Source organism: Panulirus ornatus, chromosome 7 (genome assembly GCF_036320965.1).
Source record: "Panulirus ornatus isolate Po-2019 chromosome 7, ASM3632096v1, whole genome shotgun sequence".
NCBI lineage: Eukaryota > Metazoa > Arthropoda > Malacostraca > Decapoda > Palinuridae > Panulirus > Panulirus ornatus.
In genome coordinates this window covers 1,942,779-1,963,826 of record NC_092230.1, presented here as the reverse complement: position 1 = coordinate 1,963,826, position 21,048 = coordinate 1,942,779, and the positions used below count along the sequence as shown (strand labels likewise).

The following is a 21,048-nucleotide window of genomic DNA, read 5'->3' as shown; positions in this document are numbered from 1 at the left end:
CCACCTCCACTGGAGCAGTTAAACAACTTGACCGTCTGTTGTCGTAACATATTCCCTCCAGCATACAAACAAGATGGAAAAGCAGTCGAGGATATCATGGCCAAAAAACCACACTGTACCCCCTACGGACAATGACAAGTGCTGTGAGTTCTCGAACTACAAAACCACACAACCAGACAACCTTACCAAGCATAGCAACACCAGTGTCCCTACGGCAGGACATTCTGGCTGAAGCCAGTGTGGTCGATCAACACCGCTGTGTGACTGAGGAACTGCGCAACGCAAAGTGTATGTTATACTAGTCAGACTAGGTGTGCTCTGGGGGGCGACCCATCAGTAACCACATCAGTGAAGGGCCACCTTGACAACACCACTGGCGGGAACATGGCCTGATTCTCACAGCTGATGATATGAAATGATACACGCGTATCATCGCATCACCCACGGACGAACGGCGCCCGCGAGTTTTGTAAGCTGTCCATATATGTGACAGGAGCTGCATCAGTCAACATACAATCTATCATGGTGGCCACATTCCCCCTATTTGATGGTCGACCGATTCGACGGCAAGAGGAAGACCTCCACGTCAACGTCGCCTGCGGCACTGAGTCCTTGCCAGGAGATCTGTGAGGATCAGGCTAGTGAGTGAGGTCACAGCACCTGGCCACGGGTCGGGCTGCCATCTGGCTGTCTGCCGCCCTCCCTCTTCCATATTTCTTTCCCTCGCTTCCTCCATATTTCTTTCCCTCCCTTCCCACTATCCAATACCCCATGCACCTGGCCTGTCTTATATACCATCTCGCGAGACTATTCTTTGCTTCTAGCTGCACCTTCCTACGATGATGATTGTAGATTTAGTGCCTTGCGTAGCCTACCTTACACTCGGAGATGCCTAACGCATAGACGAGACGTTGTTTACATTGGTAAACAGATCATGGAATTATGAAGAAGTTGCCTTCGCTTATTCTCTCGTAACAAGTAAAGCTCCAAGACATGTAGAAAATCTGCCCAGAAAACTGAACTACTTCAAGAGTAAGGTGGATCTTGATGAGTGAACATGAAAAAGTGCTTACGTCACACACTAATATGCATTAGGCATCTTCAGGTGAAAGTAAATTGCAGAGTACGAAACACTAAATTTACAATCTACATTGTATGAAGGTGGAGCTGGATGATTATTATATATATATATATATATATATATATATATATATATATATATATATATATATATATATATATATCCTTACATACAAGGTATCCCTATACGTTTCTTTCTTACACGACGACGTTTTACAGCAGTGGTCGACGACGGAGCGGGGACCTAGATGCTCTCTGGCTCGTGTGAACTCCCTCTCTGTCTTGGATACTTTTCGAGGTGACCTTTGAAGGCATTTATAACCTCTGCTGCACGGCGAAGGTCATTCCAATGGTCTATAACTCTTTGCAAAAAAAGAAAAAAAATACTTCCTAGCATCCAATCGTGCATCATGCACGATTGGATGCTAGGATCCAATCGTGCATGATGCAATAACATGGATGTTCTTTTATCATTGCTTCTCACATTGTGAAGAATATTTCTTGGTCAACTTTTTGACCCCCTTGAATTCAAACACTTATACCAGGTCTGCTCGAAGACGTCTATTCTCCAGTGTTGTCAGATTCGTTTTTTGAGCCTCCGTGCTTCTGAGCTCATCATTTTATTCCACCTCCTTTGCATCTTCTCAAGTAGATCAAGATCTTTTTGTTGGCGTGGCCTCCATGCTAGAACACAGTAGTCTGAGTGAGGTAGGTCTCACCAAGGACTTATGCAACTGTGGCGTAATATATTTCCCTCTGTAGACAAAGGCCTTTGTGACCATACCCAGGATATGGTTCGCTCTCTTGGCGGCAGCTATACACTGCTCCGTCACCTCTAAGGACTGATGGATGATCGGGCAAAGATTTTTCTCCTCAAACACTGACTTTACGAGACTGTCCACCAAGGTAATAATTATCATACTGTAGGTTACTGCGTCCCACGTGGAGCACAACACACTTGTCCGAGTTGAATAACAGTTGCCACTGAATGGACCACTCAAACATGGTTCTAAGGTCTCCTTGGAAGCATACAGCATCATCTACCGAGGCTATTCTGAATAAAGTATTATCTGCAATCTTGGACAAAGAGCTGATTACATCACTGTCAGTGTCACTGATATGTATAACGAATAACAGCCGTCCCAGCACAGAGCCATGAGGCACACCATTCTTTACAAGAGACCAGATCGAAGGCACTCCATTGATAACCACTTTCCGGTTACGGTTCCCGAGTTTTTCTCAATCCAGTCGTCAATTTTGTCAGAGATGTCGTCAATTTTCACTTTCCTAATCAAGCTATTGTGGGGAGACCTTAACAAAGGCATTACTGAAGTCGAGACAAGAGTAAGTCAACAGGATGACTAGTCATCACGGTATTTGATGACTTCCTCCAAGAACCGAAGTTCGTAAGGCAAGAACGACCACTTATGAACCTATGATGACTGCGTCTGGCAAGCTTCAAGCGGACCAAGTGTGATATAATGACATCTCTGTGAGTAGCCTCCATCACCTTACTGACTTGGCTTGTTAAACTAACAGCTTTGTAACTTGATCTTCGGCTATGTCAGCCTTTCTTGAAGAATCGAGACACAGTGGTGTTCTTCCAGTCTGTGGGGACCGCATGTTCTCTTAGACTGGCCTGAAAAATGTCTAAGGGTGACATCTGCAATTGCAATTTCCTTGAGAAAAGAAGAGTGTGAATCATCTGCTCCGGAAGCTTTGCCAGACTTGAGGTCTGGGAGTTTCCTATGCACCAACTGGGGAGATGACTGTAGTAGACTGATGATCTTCTCGTGATCTGGTGAAAACTTTCAGTGGGTCGGGAAGGTCAGGTAGGGTTTCATACGTGAACACCGAGCTGGAGTGTTCATTCAGAAGCGAGACAGTTTGTACATCATCAACTATTTACACTGCTATTATCGTCAGTCATCCTTGACTTAGAATCATAATACTTGAAGAAAGATTTGTTGCCCTTTTTGATATTTCCTGGAAGGTTTATCTCAAACTTCCTCGGAGCTTTCTCCACTGCTCTGGTGGCTTTGTTGTCTTTTATATCGTATATTTCGTTCATGCTTTCTGGATTGTCTATCATTTAAAAAAAAAATTGTATCTCTTTTTTCGTAATTTTTCTGCCCTTATGTTGAGCCATGGAGGTTTTCTAATCTGTATTGTGGTTTTTTTTCTGGTATTCTTAAGTACAAACCTGCGAATTATTCATTCAAACACGTCTTTGAACAAATCAAACTTTCTTTTAACATTGAGGCCATTCAACAGGCTTTCCCATTCAACTTGACCTAGATACCTTCTCATACCAGAAGAGTAGTCAGCTGTAGTCACAGAACTTCCAAAACACGGAAGGTTATGAAGTGCTGACGGTGGTTTAACTTCCTGATGGAGGATCACCACCAGGGTTATTTTGAACTCTCACATCCTGATTAATCTGAAGATCAACTGGAAGCTTAAAACATCAACTGAAATCTGAACTTCATCTGCAACTAATGCTTGATTTCCAACGCAAACATAATCATGATTATTTACATTATCTACAGCAGCATCCGGATTTACATCATATCCTCCTCCTTCCCCTGTACCTTGGTCGACGATTGGGGGCGGGGTGTCACCATCTTATAATGAAGTTCCTTTCAATCTTTCGTCTACGCTTTGGTGGGATTAAAGTAAAGTGTATATATATATATATATATATATATATATATATATATATATATATATATATATATATATATATATATATATATACAAAGAAAACGGCTGAAACAGTTATTATGGACCAGCTATCATATACCCCAGAATTAAACGAGGGTATGATAGTGTAACCAGGTGCTTTGTGGAACGAGGACCATCACGCTGTGTAAACCCAGTTTAATAACCCACATTATACACCTGATACAAAACATCACAGGATTCTTCATCATGTATGTGTTATTCATATCTTGTAGTAGAGAATATTATATTCTACTTCTACAATAACGCTACACTTCTCAACACCAATTGTATGAAATCATTTTCGTGGATGGTGAGGGAAGGTGACAGCGGGTGTATGTAACACCAAACTTATGAAGGGAATACTTGTATATCTCCTTTGTGACCAGCGGCAGCAATCCTCACGGGACGGCCCCATCAGCTGACCCTCTGCCAGACGTATGCAGAAGTGTACCGTATGATCACAATGACCGATACTCCGAAGAAAATTTTCACGACGATTTACATTGATTTCTTTAATGTTGGATTAATATATACGGAACAACTTGGCTCATGAAGTGGACACTATGACGGGAGCAGCGTGCTAAGATGGTGAAGCATAACAAATAAACATTTGTTGTTTAATGCACGATTGTCTGACGTCATGTTGCATGATACTCTGACGTCATGATGCTGAGGTCATGATGCTGAGGTCATGATGCTGAGGTCATGATGCTGAGGTCATGATGCTGAGGTCGTGATGCAGCGGTGGATGACGCCACACTCCACGACCGAGGCAGGGACGGATCAGCGGATTCAGCATGACGAGAGAGAGAGAGAGAGAGAGAGAGAGAGAGAGAGAGAGAGAGAGAGAGAGAGAGAGAGAGAGAGAGAGAGTCCTCATGCCAGCCCAGATATATACGGGCACATACCGTGCTCGGAAGCGTGTGTTGGTGACAAGTGAAGCCCAGACCCATGCTATGTGTAGGACGAGACGCACGCTCATATCTCACGATCATTACATCTTAGTTTATGCACGTCTGAAGAACTACAGATGATCACTGTCATCAATACCGACTCAGCTCTTACATTTACAGATTAAATATAAAATGAAATTTGAGCAATGAATCTATTAATGGTGCACTTTATTCACTAAGATCAGTTATGCCCCGAAGTGCTGTAGCAATAATGTTTACACAATTGTATTGTCTACATTTCTTGCCCAGTCTTCCAAATGCTATTCGCTAAGCATTTTCCTGACTGCAGTTCCCAATCTAAGCTATTCTGATAGCAAGTTCTCGCCATAGTGTTGCGTTTATGTATGTTGTATACACATTGAACCATTCCCGGAAATAGCAAGCGACATAGAACAAAATGTTAATGTCAATTCGTAATATTTCACACTAGTACAAATGATAACAGTATAACACATGTGTTCACAGACAAAACTTTGGAGAAATAAATGAAAATTGCTCCTTCGGGTATAATAAATCACACAGACATTTTCTCCAGCTCCAGTTAAATCTTAATCACAAATTAAACAATCATATTGTTGTCTGATGTTAGACCAGTCAGTGTATGACTGAACTGAAATGATTTTTCTCGTCAGCAACATTCAGTTGAATATGCCTTATGGAAGTAATGAATGTGTGGCAAGCAAGCACACGTATGCTTTCCTCAGACACACCCCTTATCTATTAGCCAGGAACATGCTGTCACTAACAGCTTGGCCGATTTCCTGAAATACTGCCACTATAACCTGCCACTCCTCCACTATAACCCGTCATTCCTCCACTATAACCCGTCATTCTTCCGTTATAACCTGCCACTCCTCCACTATAACCCGTCATTCCTCCATTATAACCCGTCATTTCTCGGTCGTCCTGATCACCTCTATCACAATCCCATTTACTGCCACAAACCTCTTCCCGCTCTTCCTCATCCTCACTGCCTCACAACCCTCTACTGTCCCAATTTCCTTCATCACTGCTACCTCATAGCTCCCTCTACCCTTCTCAACTCATCGTAACTCACACTGCCAACCCACCCTCTCCCTCGTCACTACCAGCCTCAATCATGAGACATCACGATCCTGCCACTTTCACCCCCCTCCCTCCTCCCAGTTAGCGTTATCCCCATCACATTAATCTTTCTGTATCCTTGTTATTATCACTGGTCCACAACCCTCCTGTATTCTTATCACTTCATCACTACTACCTACCCATATCAATACCCACAACCTCCAGTCCATCATCATATCATCTATACCACCACGTCACTACTATGTCATCCCCACGTCACTACTATGTCATCCCCACGTCACTATCATGTCATCCCCACGTCACTACTATGTCATCCCCACGTCACTATCATGTCATCCCCACGTCACTACTATGTCATCCCCACGTCACTACTATGTCATCCCCACGTCACTACTATGTCATCCCCACGTCACTATCATGTCATCCCCACGTCACTATCATGTCATCCTCACGTCACTATCATGTCATCCCCACGTCACTATCATGTCATCCCCACGTCACTATCATGTCATCCTCACGTCACTATCATGTCATTCTCACGTCACTATCATGTCATCCTCACGTCACTATCATGTCATCCCCACGTCACTATCATGTCATCCCCACGTCACTATCATGTCATCCCCACGTCACTATCATGTCATCCCCACGTCACTATCATGTCATCCTCACGTCACTATCATGTCATCCTCACGTCACTACTATGTCATCCCCACGTCACTACTATGTCATCCCCACGTCACTACTATGTCATCCCCACGTCACTATCATGTCATCCCCACGTCACTATCATGTCATCCTCACGTCACTATCATGTCATCCCCACGTCACTATCATGTCATCCCCACGTCACTATCATGTCATCCTCACGTCACTATCATGTCATCCTCACGTCACTATCATGTCATCCTCACGTCACTATCATGTCATCCCCACGTCACTATCATGTCATCCCCACGTCACTATCATGTCATCCCCACGTCACTATCATGTCATCCTCACGTCACTATCATGTCATCCCCACGTCACTATCATGTCATCCCCACGTCACTATCATGTCATCCTCACGTCACTATCATGTCATCCTCACGTCACTATCATGTCATCCTCACGTCACTATCATGTCATCCCCACGTCACTATCATGTCATCCCCACGTCACTACTATGTCATCCCCACGTCACTATCATGTCATCCTCACGTCACTATCATGTCATCCCCACGTCACTACTATGTCATCCCCACGTCACTATCATGTCATCCCCACGTCACTATCATGTCATCCTCACGTCACTATTACACACAGCCTCATCACTGTCACTAACTGTAATCACCTCATAATGGTCGCTTCCAGGAATCATTAATACTGACCCACAACCTACCTACCTACCTGCCTACCTACCTAGACCTTGTCACCCCTAATCCTACCTCACAGTCCCCATTACTCATGTCAAACCCCCTCCCCCACCCTAACCATTACCCTAAAGCTGGTCATTAACCATACCAACCCCTTAATCTCCCATCCCTTCCGTCCTGTTCTTAACAACCTGTTAAAGGTCAATTTCAGCCAAATGACTTGGTGAAACGAACGAGGCATCTCTATCTCAGGTTATACGAACACACACACACACACACACACACACACACACACACACACACACACACACATCATATATATGACAGGCTGGCCGTAGACAGGCTTGGGTTCCTCCCGTCGTGTTTATGTTCTTGATGTTGTCACTGACGAAGCAAATCACAGAAATACCTCACACTCAGGCTGGCCTAACCTTTGGCAGCGTGTAGCGCTAAAGTTTAGCACGTGTGCTGACCGTGTCTGGCTGTGGTCTGCCAGCGAATAACAGTTCTATATATGATCACTGAACATCACATCCATTATGCTGACGACGTATTCCTATATGAGATGTTATTGTTGAGTAGCTTTATCTGGATACTTGTGTGTCGCACTAAGAATTGCTAGTAGATGTAAAAGGCAGCCCTCATACCTCAAGACATGGCTTCGCAACCTAATCCTTTCTCTCCCTACCTCACACAACCACCACACCACCAACACAATCCCAGTTCTACCACACATGATGGATCGGTCTTTGTTAATCAACTAGTTAACAGCAAAATCTCCCCATCGATAACATTGATGTTCATATGAAGTGGGACCTAACTAATGTTCATATGAAGTGGGACCTAACTAATGTTCATATGAAGTGGGACCTAACTAATGTTCATATGAAGTGGGACCTAACTAATTCAACCAGGACTATGAACGTGCCCACCATCGCAGGTGTATTGATATGGGCGACTCGGTAACTTTTGTCGCGAGTATAAAGATGAAGCTAAATCACAGTTAACCTAAGGTGTTAGAGACAGTCAGTCAGCCAGTCTCTGGGGTAAACTTAAGTGTTATGTGCACCCTGCAGGCGAGGCGAGGCCAGGCATCCCCCAGCCTCATTATGGACAGGCAACAAAATTATTTAACTGTGCGAGGCCAAGATGGTCGTCCATCAAGAGAACTGGTCACAGGATACGGACCATTTATTCATCTCGCCCACCACTGTGGCCAAGTGGGTCAAGCGAGCTGGGAGGAAACTGGACATCTGAGTGATGTGAGCAAGTATGGAAAGACCTTCAGCTCAGCAAATCATGATGGGTGGAATACGTGTGTGGAGAAGACATAACACTGTGTGTGTGTGTGTGTGTGTGTCGTCACCTATTTTACAAAGATGATGTAGCGAGGTCCAGTGAAACAGGCTAAAGCTATTGTTATGCCACAAGTTCGCGGTCTCAAATTATAGTAACGAAATATTACTATTCTTATGCTTCCTTCGTGATGACCAATGGCCTGTTCAACACGCGTAGTATTTACAAGATCGAAAATTTAAATTTCCTATCAATTTCTCGAAGTTCTGTTACCATAACTCCCATTATCTCCATCAACAGTACAGCCAACATCATACCCAGACCAAACCAACTCCAACGCCGTAACCATCAGCACCGACTCACAGTTGCAAGATGTAGTGTTCTTATTTCATTAATGTTCATTTTCAAATACAGGTCACAACATCTATGAGGAATCACGTACCAAACGTGTCATCTGCAACGTGTGGGCCCCCGAAGCCTCCTCCATCCACGGGGTGGGCGATATGACCAGAACTGAAGGGAGGTTCACAAGCAGCCCTAAAATAAGTGCAAATCCTGCGGGAGTTATTCCTTCCGTCCCTTCGAGAAAGGAACCTCCTGTTCCCTTCCCTGCAGGAACTATCATATTCGTGCAGGATCTCTTCCCCCACACACGTGGCCACAGCAGACCAGCAGCGGGTTGGCAGGCTTGGGTAACCCAAGATGAGTGGGCTGGCCTCGTAAGACCCGTGACTGCTACCCCATAGAAAACATTTGGATCAAGATGGTTATCACCTGACTGCTGGCTGGACAGGGTAGGACCACTGGTGCAGGTGATGGTCCCACACTGAACCTCAGCTAACAAGAAACCACGTCGCTTGTATGACAGACAAGCTACAAGCACTGACTGACAAAGAGGGAGGCTGAACAGATGAGTGAACATTCAAATATTGAATGAAATAACGTATGTTCTATATGCTTAGCCTAGTATATATCTATAGCAATAATATACAATGCTAACTAACTATGGGCTCAACTCTAACGAGGTTATAATGAGCATCAACTACAACCATTCACAACGTGTATAACGTCCGTGAAACAGGTTGGGGCCAGAGTTGTGCTCCCTCAACTATTATCTGGCACGCAGCATCTAACAACAGAAAACGACACATGTATTGCCACAATAAAATATTATCTGATATTGAACATAGAGGAAGCAGCAGCTGTCATGACGTAAGACCATGCAACGTGAGACGACAGACAAGCGATGTGCAGGGGACAGGAATCCCTGGGGACGTGTTCCACTATGTGAAATTCTAACTATGATCTCCCTGAGGACGTGTTCCATTATCTGTGCCTCTAACACAGTTCTTCCGGGGCCCATCATCTGTGCCTCTAACACAGTTCTCCCTGGGGCAGTGTTCCACCATCTGTCTCTCTAACTCATTCTGTAATGATTACCATAAACCATTAGACACACATTCCTCACGGTAAACCAGAAGATACTGTCGAGCATTGCAATAAACCAGGCAAATCGTCATGACGTACAGATCTGGAGGGTGTAGCAGTTCCTGGTGTACAGACGACAATCAGAGAACAAGTGTACACCAAGGACGATATACATACGCGCACTATACTTCTATACAACATCGTTGACCAAATGTAGAGGTTATCATGTTATTGTACAACATTCCTGTGCATAACGCACACACCACAGTAATACGTGACCAGACCCACCGAGGAGAAAGAGAATCAATTCACTGAGCCAGGAATTCGTCACAGGGACTCGAACTCTCGTAATGTTCAGCAGATGACAGGTTTATAACAGGCGAGTATCTCTCAGCACAGGACTGGCTGGTCTGCTGGTGACAGCTGCTCGAATACTCTCTTGCTCTAACACACTCAGTGGTGTGTCCAGTGGTGCAAGTCCACCAGTGGTGCAAGTCCACCAGTGGTGCGTGTCCAGTGGTGTGTGTCCATTGTTGGTATGTCAAGTGGTGTGTGTCCATTGTTGGTATGTCAAGTGGTGTGTGTCCATTGTTGGTATGTCAAGTGGTGTGTGTCCAGTGGTGTGTGTCCATTGTTGGTATGTCAAGTGGTGTGTGTCCAGTGGTGTGTGTCCACCAGTGGTGTTGTGTCCAGTGTTGGTGTGTCCATTGATCAAACACTGTAACTCTCTCCTCTCCCTCCCAACTCTCCTCCCTCACATGTTGCTTATCTCCCTGTACACCACACTCCCCACAGATCAGAGGTCACGACAGGTCAGAGGAACTGAAATATGAATTCCTTCTTTCCCAAACGAGTCCATTCTGACTCACCAGGGACCACCCCTGGACACCAAGGTCCCTGACTCACACGCACCAGGGACCACCCGTGACCACCAAGGTCCCTGACTTACACGCACCAGGGACCACCCGTGAACACCAAGGTCCCTGACTCACACGCACCAGGGACCACCCGTGACCACCAAGGTCCCTGACTCACACGCACCAGGGACCATCCCTGGCCACCAAGGTCCCTTACTCACACGCACCAGGGACCATCCCTGGCCACCAAGGTCCCTGACTCACACGCACCAGGGACCACCCGTGACCACCAAGGTCCCTGACTCACACGCACCAGGGACCATCCCTGGCCACCAAGGTCCCTGACTCACACGCACCAGGGACCACCCTGTGCTGTATATTGTCCTTGTCCCCTGTGAAGGACAGATAACCCCCCATCTTTCATGGTAACCTCTCACTTACTCTCAGACCTTCCTGCGACCTGTCACTCCTGCGTCCCACAGACCATTCCCCTCCTCAGGTCAGAGGGAATCCTGAGGGTCAGGAGGGACGGTATCCTTGCCTCTCACGGAAAACACTTTACCTCCGACCTTTCGCCTTTCTTCCTTGCAAGTTTGTACGATGTCTGTCTCAAGACCACCATCTTCCCATCCTCTTTAAATACCTGGCTTCACCTCGTACCCCAGATGGTCGACCGCTCTCCTTCCTCTGGCTATCATACTATAGCTTTGGCTTCACTATCGTACTATAGCTTTGGCTTCACTATCATACTAAAGCTTTGGCTTCACTATCGCACTATAGCTTTGGCTTCACTATCGTACTATAGCTTTGGCTTCACTATCGTACTATAGCTTTGGCTTCACTATCGCACTATAGCTTTGGCTTCACTATCGCACTATAGCTTTGGCTTCACTATCGTACCATAGCTTTGGCTTCACTATCGTACTATAGCTTTGGCTTCACTATCGTACTATAGCTTTGGCTTCACTATCGTACTATAGCTTTGGCTTCACTATCGTACTATAGCTTTGGCTTCACTATTGTACTATAGCTTTGGCTTCACTATCGCACAATGGCTTTGGCTCCACTATCGCACAATAGCTTTGGCTTCACTATCGTACCTTAGCTTTAGCCTCATTATCGCACTATAGCTTTGGCTTCACTATCGCACTATAGCTTTGGCTTCACTATCGTGCTATAGCTTTGGCTTCACTATCGTACTATAGCTTTGGCTTCACTATCGTACAACAGCTATGGCTATAGATTTGACGGATTCCGTCACGATTTCATTCAAAAACCGATTGTGCAGACAAGAGGTGACGAGAGGACTTATGTGAGGGAAATGAGCGAGGTATGAGCAGGTGTGTGGTGCTTGTTAGGAGCAGATGGCAGGACTGGCCCGGTGGCGTCGTTTTGATGAGACAAAGTAAGACCAGCAATCCTGACATGGAGGATGTAAGATGGTTCCGGCCACCACTTTAACGCTCCTCAGCCAGGGCGTTAGTACCACCCTGGGCCCAGGCTGGTGTCAACAACCTACTACCTAATGGGTTGCTCCAAGGATACGTGACGGGGCGATCCTGGGGTTAGCTGGGGTACTGGCAGGGGCCAACACACAACCACCTGAGCCCTCCCTCTCATTGCTACAGGGTCTCTCTCTCTCTCTCTCTCTCTCTCTCTCTCTCTCTCTCTCTCTCTCTCTCTCTCTCTACATATATATATATATATATATATATATATATATATATATATATATATATATATATATATATATATATATATATATGTAATATGATAATAATAATAATAATGATACTTGACCTCCGTTTCCCGTGTTAGCGAGTTAGCGCATGGAAACAGACTAAGAAAGACCCATCCACTCATATACATATATACACACATACAGACAACATACATACACACACACACACATCACACATACATATACACATATACACATGTACATATTCATACTTGCTCACCTTCATCCATTCTTGACGCCACCCCATCCCACAGGATAATCTCTTCTTCCTGGGTTATTATTCATCTGAAAAAAATAACACGACTGAAACTAACCGTTAGCAATACACAAGAACACCTTGTTCCTTCATACACCAGACCTCGCCATACTACCTCGTCTACTCACACACACACACACACACACACACACACACACACACACACAAAACAGCAGTATTTTCATCCGTGAAAGGTCAATGTTATACTTATGTAACAAATAAAAGTACGAAGGACTTCTCAGGAGAACAACAGATGTTTGGTGAATAACATAACAGACACCACTTGTACTAAAATCCTCAGGACGACATCCGGGCAGATCCTGATCCCAGCAGCGCCCACGTAGAGTCGAGGCCGTCTTGTCCCTTCAATAATTCAAGATGAACTTCTAAATAAATCCCAAGCGCTTGCACACAACTCGTTGAAACCCGCTCATGACTTCTGTATTCAATTTGCGTTACTTTACAGACAACTTTCCCACCAAATTCCAAGAATAGAATACGTGTTTTGTATCTTTCGGTGGCAACTTCTGCTGCTGCTGCTGCCGTCCTTCCAGCGACCATACAACCACCCACTGTGCCGCCCATCCTTCCCTCCCCTGGAAGAGTTCCCGGACGTCCAGCAAGGCCCGTCTCCTATATAGGAACCTGCCCGCCTCACACGACCACGACCTCTTCCCAGACATGTCTCTGAGAGAGAGAGAGAGAGAGAGAGAGAGAGAGAGAGAGAGAGAGAGAGAGAGAGAGAGAGAGAGAGAGAGAGAGAGAGAGAGAGAGAGAGAGAGAGAGAGAGACCTCCCCTGCTACAATTTCCCCGTCTTGTAGGACCTCCCCGTCTTGCAGACTACCCCCTTCCCCTCCATACCTCCTTCGTCCGCTAGTTCCCCCTCCTGCAGGAGCTGTGCCTTCCTCCCCTGACGACTCACTGTGGCCACCACATGCGCTCACTAACTCCAGGCTGTTACCCTCTAATGTTTTTTTTTTTTTCTACCTCTCCCCCGCATCCTGCAGGTACCAACCACCTAACCTTGAACATCCTCCCACCCCCGGGCCTCCGGCAGGAGTAGGAAGACCGCGCTGTCGACGTGGGACATCGCTCTCACAACGGGCAAAAACCAGAGCAAAGCGCACTTTCACAGAACGCAAAATGCTCTCCGACAGCGTTCGAATCCTTGCTTTTGGAGATGTATTCTGTGACAATGGGCGTTCATCTGCACTATATTTGTGTTTGTATACTTGCACATGTGACAGTAAGGTGGGTAAAATTACTGGTTGCTGAGTAATGTGGGCCTTACATGATATGACCTGTCTAGACCCCGTTGCTCATGGACGTGAGACGAAGGGTATACCATTACTAGTTATCGAATAGTCATTTCCCTATTATGAGCAGTATAGGCGAGTGTTAGTGTACCCAGCTACCACACAAATGGTACCGGGTTCGAATCCTTACTGCTGACGGGCGTTATTTCAAATATGTGTGTGTGTGTGTGAGAGAGAGAGAGAGAGAGAGAGAGAGAGAGAGAGAGAGAGAGAGAGAGAGAGAGCAGGTAACCCACCATCGTACATAATCAGTAACACATTGGTCATGGTCAACATTACCTTGGAGGAAGCTCGACGATATTGTCCAGGTCAATACAGGCGGTGGCTTCCAGCATCAGAGCCGTCGGCCTCCGGTGCCGGTCCCGGCCGGTGCCGGTCACGGTGCCAGTTGCCTCCTGTGGCCCTGGTTTACACTTGGCATCCGGTACAGATGACTTCCCGCCCGGGCGTTCCACACGACTTACACTTGACATTTTCTTCCTAATGACTTCAATATTCACGTTAGCAAGGTGGCATCACTTGTTATCACTTGATTTCGTTATCCCTGATATGTGTTATCGCTCGTTTCCTTTATCACTGTTTTCTATTGTCACTTGTTTCTGTTATCACTTATTTTCTGATACAGTATTGTAGTTGTTGTGAAACTTGGTCATGACTGTAGTGCAAATAGATCACATCTGTATAAGTTATCTAGATGTATCGTCAAGATAACACTCACTGATAAGACTAACGATTATGGCTTATAAGACAACAAGATTCGATATCTAAGATATATCAATTATTTCCACATGTTTTTGTAAGTGCTGCAAGAGACACACATCTCACCTGGAGGAAAACACACATGTAAACACATGTCATCCCTAAGGATAGGGGAGAAAGAATACTTCCTTCGTATTCCGTGCGTGTTGTAAAAGGCGACAATCACATGTTTACCAAATGGCGTCCTAGCTTCGTCTCTTCGATGTATATCAACTGACTTATATTTCACTCTTGTGTCTCCCCTGATGATGTGATTATTACACGAAAATGCACTTGGGAACTTATCGTGTTTCATTTTCACCGTGGACTCGTAGGAATATCTTGATCACGCGCAAAATTGTGATCCTTTCCAATATATATATATATATATATATATATATATATATATATATATATATATATATATATATATAATATTTATTTATTTATTTTGCTTTGTCGCTGTCTCCCGCGTTTGCGAGGTAGCGCAAGGAAACAGACGAAAGAAATGGCCCAACCCACCCCCATACACAATGAATATACATACACGTCCACACACGCAAATATACATACCTATACATCTCAAGTACACTTATATATACACACACAGACACATACATATATACCCATGCACACAATTCACACTGTCTGCCTTTATTCATTCCCATCGCCACCTCGCCACACATGGAATACCATCCCCCTCCCCCCTCATGTGTGCGATGTTGCACTAGGAAAAGACAACAAAGGCCCCATTCGTTCACACTCAGTCTATAGCTGTCATGCAATAATGCCCGAAACCACAGCTCCCTTTCCACATCCAGGCCCCACACAACTTTCCATGGTTTACCCCAGACGCTTCACATGCCCTGATTCAATCCACTGACAGCACATCAACCCCGGTGTACCACATCGATCCAATTCACTCTATTCCTTGCCCTCCTTTCACCCTCCTGCATGTTCAGGCCCCGATCACACAAAATCTTTTTCACTCCATCTTTCCACCTCCAATTTGGAGAGAAAAGTCTTGAGTCGACATCGTCCCTAATCTGTCACCGGAGTCTCATCTTACAAAAATGATGAAGAAGACCCACTGTTTGCAGCCAGATTTAGAGATGCAATCATGTTCATGGATCAGGAAATATTCAGCAAGTCACTCACCTCTCATGTATGGCCTATGATAGAACACGATTCTCATGTATGGTCATCACACCGAAAGAAGCACGAAGAGTTAATAGAGAAGGTCCAGAGGAGGGCAATAACGATGGTACCAGAATTAAGGGAGGTGGGTTACAGGAAGAGGCCAGAATCCTCATATTTGTCAATCTTGTAAGAGAGAAGAGTGATGGGTGACCTGATCACTACCCATAAGCTTTTAGAACATACTTATGCAGACAGTAACATGTACGGACAGAAGAACCAGATGATATACCAGCTTAAAAGTGATTGCAAGCAGATATGAAAGCGGAGAGGGGTTCAGGGGCAGAAAAGAGTTTCATGACCCAGTGCACATCATGGCTCTTGCGACAGACATCAGAGGTGGAAGGAGCAAACCAGTACTGGGGAGAAAATGAAATAGTCCAAGCTGGGATGAAGGACTCCACCCACCCAAGATAACCTCCGCAATACGTTCAGCACAGCACGAACAATTCCGGCCAGAGGAGCAGCACTCAGCCCAGGGGATGTTTGTATATCCGTGCTAAGGTCGCCTTAACCGCCGTGATCAAGGGCTGTACCGTCGTACTCAAGGGTTGTGTACCGTGGTGCTCAAGGGCTGTACCGTCGTACTCAAGGGCCGTACCGTGGTGCTCAAGGGCTGTACCGCCGTACTCTAGGGCCGTACCGTGGTGCTCAAGGGCTGTACCGCCGTACTCAAGGGATCATCTGGACTGGGAAAGGTACTCAGGACTCAGTGGCCTTTGAAGAGCATTATAGATGACGAGATGACCTTCACCTGGCTGGCCAGAACCGTAAAGGTCAACCCAAACTGGAATTAAAGTGCATTTGAAAACATTCTGACGACCAGCGTATGAGAGGATGCGTAGTGTCATGAGCCATGACACCACTACATATAGTGTCATGAACCACTGACACTTCATATAATGTCATGAGCCATGACACTAACAGAGGGTATGTGTCATATGATCTGTGTGAGGAGAGCTGGTGTGAGTTGGTTACTAACCTGACAAAGAACATAATATTGTGACCATTCTCTTCATCTTAGCTGTGACGTCATGGGCAGCTTAAGCTTTCATCAAGGCCATTTCATCAACGCTGTATATATATATATATATATATATATATATATATATATATATATATATATATATATATATATATATATCCTAGCCTGAGGCAGGTACACATGCTATCAACCAATCTCTAAGGGTGGAGAAACAGCTGCGTTGAGTGTGGACCGACTACTGCAACCAGGATTCGAACCTATGCGGTCGACCCTGGGCGGCACCGTGAATGCGTCACGGTCAGGAACAAAGCTAACTGCTACACCACGAGGGTTGGTACTGTTCACCATGAAGAACATAATATAGTGACTTGGGTGTTATAGTTCACCATGAAGAAAATAATATAGTGACTTGGGTGTTATAGTTCACCATGAAGAACATATTACAGTGAGTTGGTTTGCACTGTTCACCATGATGAACATAACATAGTGACGACAGGATGGCATCAATAACAATTTCGTCAATGTTATCAAAGTTATGGTAGGAAATAAGGGAGTATATTCTTGTTTCTCTCGGTGATATTTGAGGTAATAATACCTGTGTGTGGGGAGAGGCTCTCCCTCCTGCGTGCTGGGGAGTAGGTCCAGAGTGTGGGGAAGTATTTTACCTTACCTGGGGTGGGGAGAGAAAACCTCAGCTGTACCCGTTGCTTGGGAGAGACCCAGCCTATGCCCAGTAACGGGAATGAAACCTTGCCGGCCGGTACTCAATGCCTGGGGAATTTTACTTGTGGCTGGAACACTTGAGAAGAAAACCTCGTTTTTCTTTTACCCGGAGCGTGGGAAGAAACCACGTCTACACCAGAGACTGAGGAGAAACCCTACCTGCACCAGAGACTGAGGAGAAACCCTACCTGCACCAGAGACTGAGGAGAAACCCTGCCTGCACCAGAGACTGAGGAGAAACCACGCCTGCACCAGAGACTGAGGAGAAACCCTACCTGCACCAGAGACTGAGGAGAAACCCTACCTGCACCAGAGACTGAGGAGAAACCCTGCCTGCACCAGAGGCTGAGGAGAAACCCTGCCTGCACCAGAGACTGAGGAGAAACCACGCCTGCACCAGAGACTGAGGAGAAACCCTGCCAGCACCAGAGACTGAGGAGAAACCACGCCTGCACCAGAGACTGAGGAGAAACCACGCCTGCACCAGAGACAGGAGAGAGGGGGAGAGAAAAAAAGATGGCTACGCCCGGGGAGTGGGTAGAGATCTTGCTTGCAGGCAAGGCATGAGGTTAATGGTAGAGGTGGGGAACGTTCGAGGTGAGGTATGTATCCTGCAGCTGGATAACTTATCTCCACAACCCACATATTAAAGGCACTCACAATACTCGTGTATCAACGCAAACATCTGGTTAAAAGGTACCCAGCTGGATATAAAGTTAGTGTGCCGGTCCGTGACTGGGGGAGACCTGGTGGACCTGGTGAGAGAGAAGAGAGAGAGAGAGAGAGAGAGAGAGAGAGAGAGAGAGAGAGAGAGAGAGAGAGAGAGAGAGAGAGAGAATATGATGTCTGTCTCCATGCACCATGCTTTGTGAATCATGCACCATTGCTTATGAATGCATGTCAAGGTGACTGAGGGTGAGAGGTTAGCCCAGGTCATGGGTGGGGTGGGGTGGTGGAGCTGTTCACCGTGTCACGACAGACGCGTTGAACCCCCAGAGCATGACCTTTGACCTGACGCATACCCTTTTACCTAGTGGTCACACCATTGATTACAAGGATTCTCTCTGTTATGACCAAGAGCCCTACCGTTGAACTCAAGGGTCGCACTGTCATGCCCAAGGGCAGGGCCACTCAACTCCAAGGTCAGATGGCCTTTGACTTCAATTACCAGAAATCCATAAAACATCTCCAGATCCTCATAACTCCCTTAAAAGATCAAATCATCGACCAGTGGGACCTGAATTCATTCAGAACCTTCAGACGACAGATTTCAGAAACGAATCCTCTTATAAAAACTAAATAATTGAGAAATAAAGATGGCGCTGGTGTACCACATGCATGCATGCACCACAGTCCTCAACCACAGCTGGTGGTGTCGTGTGGAATACAAGGTCCCAGGCCTCCTGGAGACGTGCTGATGTTGTATGTGATGTGGTCACATCATCTGAAGCTTCGGGGAAAAAGAGAAAATATATTTCGTTTTGAACATCATCTGAGGTAATGTCGAACATTCACTTGTGTATATATCTAAAATGTCTATCCCTCAATTCTGACTGTCCTCAGATGACTGAAAGATCGTATTATCATCTGGATATTTGAATATTGGTTTCCAAATGGATCGTTTCTGCCATGTGTGTTAGTGATCCGTGTGGTGGAACTGCTCACGGAAGAATGAAACATTTGTTCCGGAGCGCCGGACCCAGGTACCTGTGGTTCACTTCACTGCGAACTCTGACCACGAGTGTGATGCACCACTGACTTACGGTCATTATCACCAAACATCCGGGTCAACTGTCCCCCCCCCAACCCATGACCTGGATCTGCCTCCTCACTGCCCCCCCCCCCCCCCCAACCCATGACCTGGGTCTGCCTCTTTAGTGTACCTCATCCCATAACCCAGTCTCATACATAGCATCATCTTCCCCCGTTCATCTTGACCCCTACAGTAAGCTTGAAATATGACACATTTGGGTCATTCCCTCCGATATGAAAAGCCTTAACGACGGTACGACCTTTGAACACGACGGTACGACCCCTGAACACGATGGTACGATTCTTGGTCATACGGTACGATCCTTGAGCACGAGGAGTGATCCATGACCACTACGATACGTTCCCTGATCGTAACGTTACGTTCCGTGACCGTAACGGTACGATTCTTGAGCAGGAAAGTACGACCTATGAGTATTAACGCGTGACCTTTGACCTTAACACGACGATACCGATCCTTAGTGCACCAGCGCTCGACACGCCATTGGATGCGATGGCGTGACCTCTGACCTGATGTATAAGGGTCGAGTTATAGAGCAGACGTTGGTTAGGGACATAATCAAGTCTGTCAACACTCCCCAGAGGGAAGAGAAAATTACTCACGTAATAAATTCAAACACAATCTTCAGGACTTCCTGAAAATTAGAAATAAAAAAACGTTGATAAGAAATCAATTAAAATGTTATATATAAAATGTAAGTTCCAACGATACTATAAAAGATGAAAGAATTGTTGCAAACGAAATATGGTGGAGGTAATCCAGATATCTTAGAATATCATTCACAGAGGTAATGTAATATACGTACAACATATATTTATATATATATATATATATATATATATATATATATATATATATATATATATATATATATATATCGATGACCTCTTTCTTGGTAGACAACTCGGAGGGGAAGGGGATCGAACCTTTATCCTTAAACAGGATATGTCATGAAGCAAGATCCTGGAAGGTCAGGTCAAAGGATTGTGGACGGTTTTCCAGGAGCCACCTGGACGTTTGGTGCAGAGCAGGAATAATATATACACAGGAGGAGGAATGACAACCCTTCCCTCCTCTACTGGAAGAACACACTGGTTAGAGAGGGATTAAATATAAGCCCTGAACTCACTGAAAGAATTAGATAGCGTTATCTGATGAATAAAAAAATGATGACAATGGCACCTGGGAATGATAGAGGAACTATTGTTCAAATCTTATGTTCTCTAGCGAGGCTGAAGTAAGAGAAATGTAGAGTTTTATGAGACGTTACGAAAGCTCGACAATAGGCTGACTGGGGGCACTGCTGTGGTTATGGGTGACCTAGATGGACACGGTGGTCGGGGGGGGGGGGAGGAGGAAGGGGGGGGTGTGCGAGAGCCAACTGGAAACACTACTGGCAGTTATGAAGAAAAAGGGTTAATCGACCGTTTAATGAAGAAATGAAATAAATTTCATAAACATACATTATTCTTAGACACATGAAGGCGTCAGGGTGGTGTTGTGGTTACCGTTGCTGACAACTAGTCCACTGACTCGGGTTCGATCCCCGGCGCGGGGGAGTC

The 21,048-nt window shown here is 45.6% G+C and overlaps 1 protein-coding gene across 3 annotated transcripts in view; it reads right to left on the bottom strand.

The window, feature by feature from the left end:
* LOC139749365 (uncharacterized) overlaps positions 1 to 21,048 on the bottom strand; it is a 492,874-nt gene that overhangs the window by 285,445 nt on the left and 186,381 nt on the right. Inside the window, exon 1 of one of the 3 annotated variants that reach the window (XM_071663123.1) lies at positions 14,352 to 14,781. The exons of the other annotated variants lie outside the window; for them this stretch is intronic. Coding sequence (XP_071519224.1) covers positions 14,352 to 14,545 — 194 coding nt within the window. The 5' untranslated portion in view covers positions 14,546 to 14,781. Of the gene's footprint in view, positions 1 to 14,351; positions 14,782 to 21,048 lie in introns of those variants that run through there. 3 annotated transcript variants of the gene reach the window in all.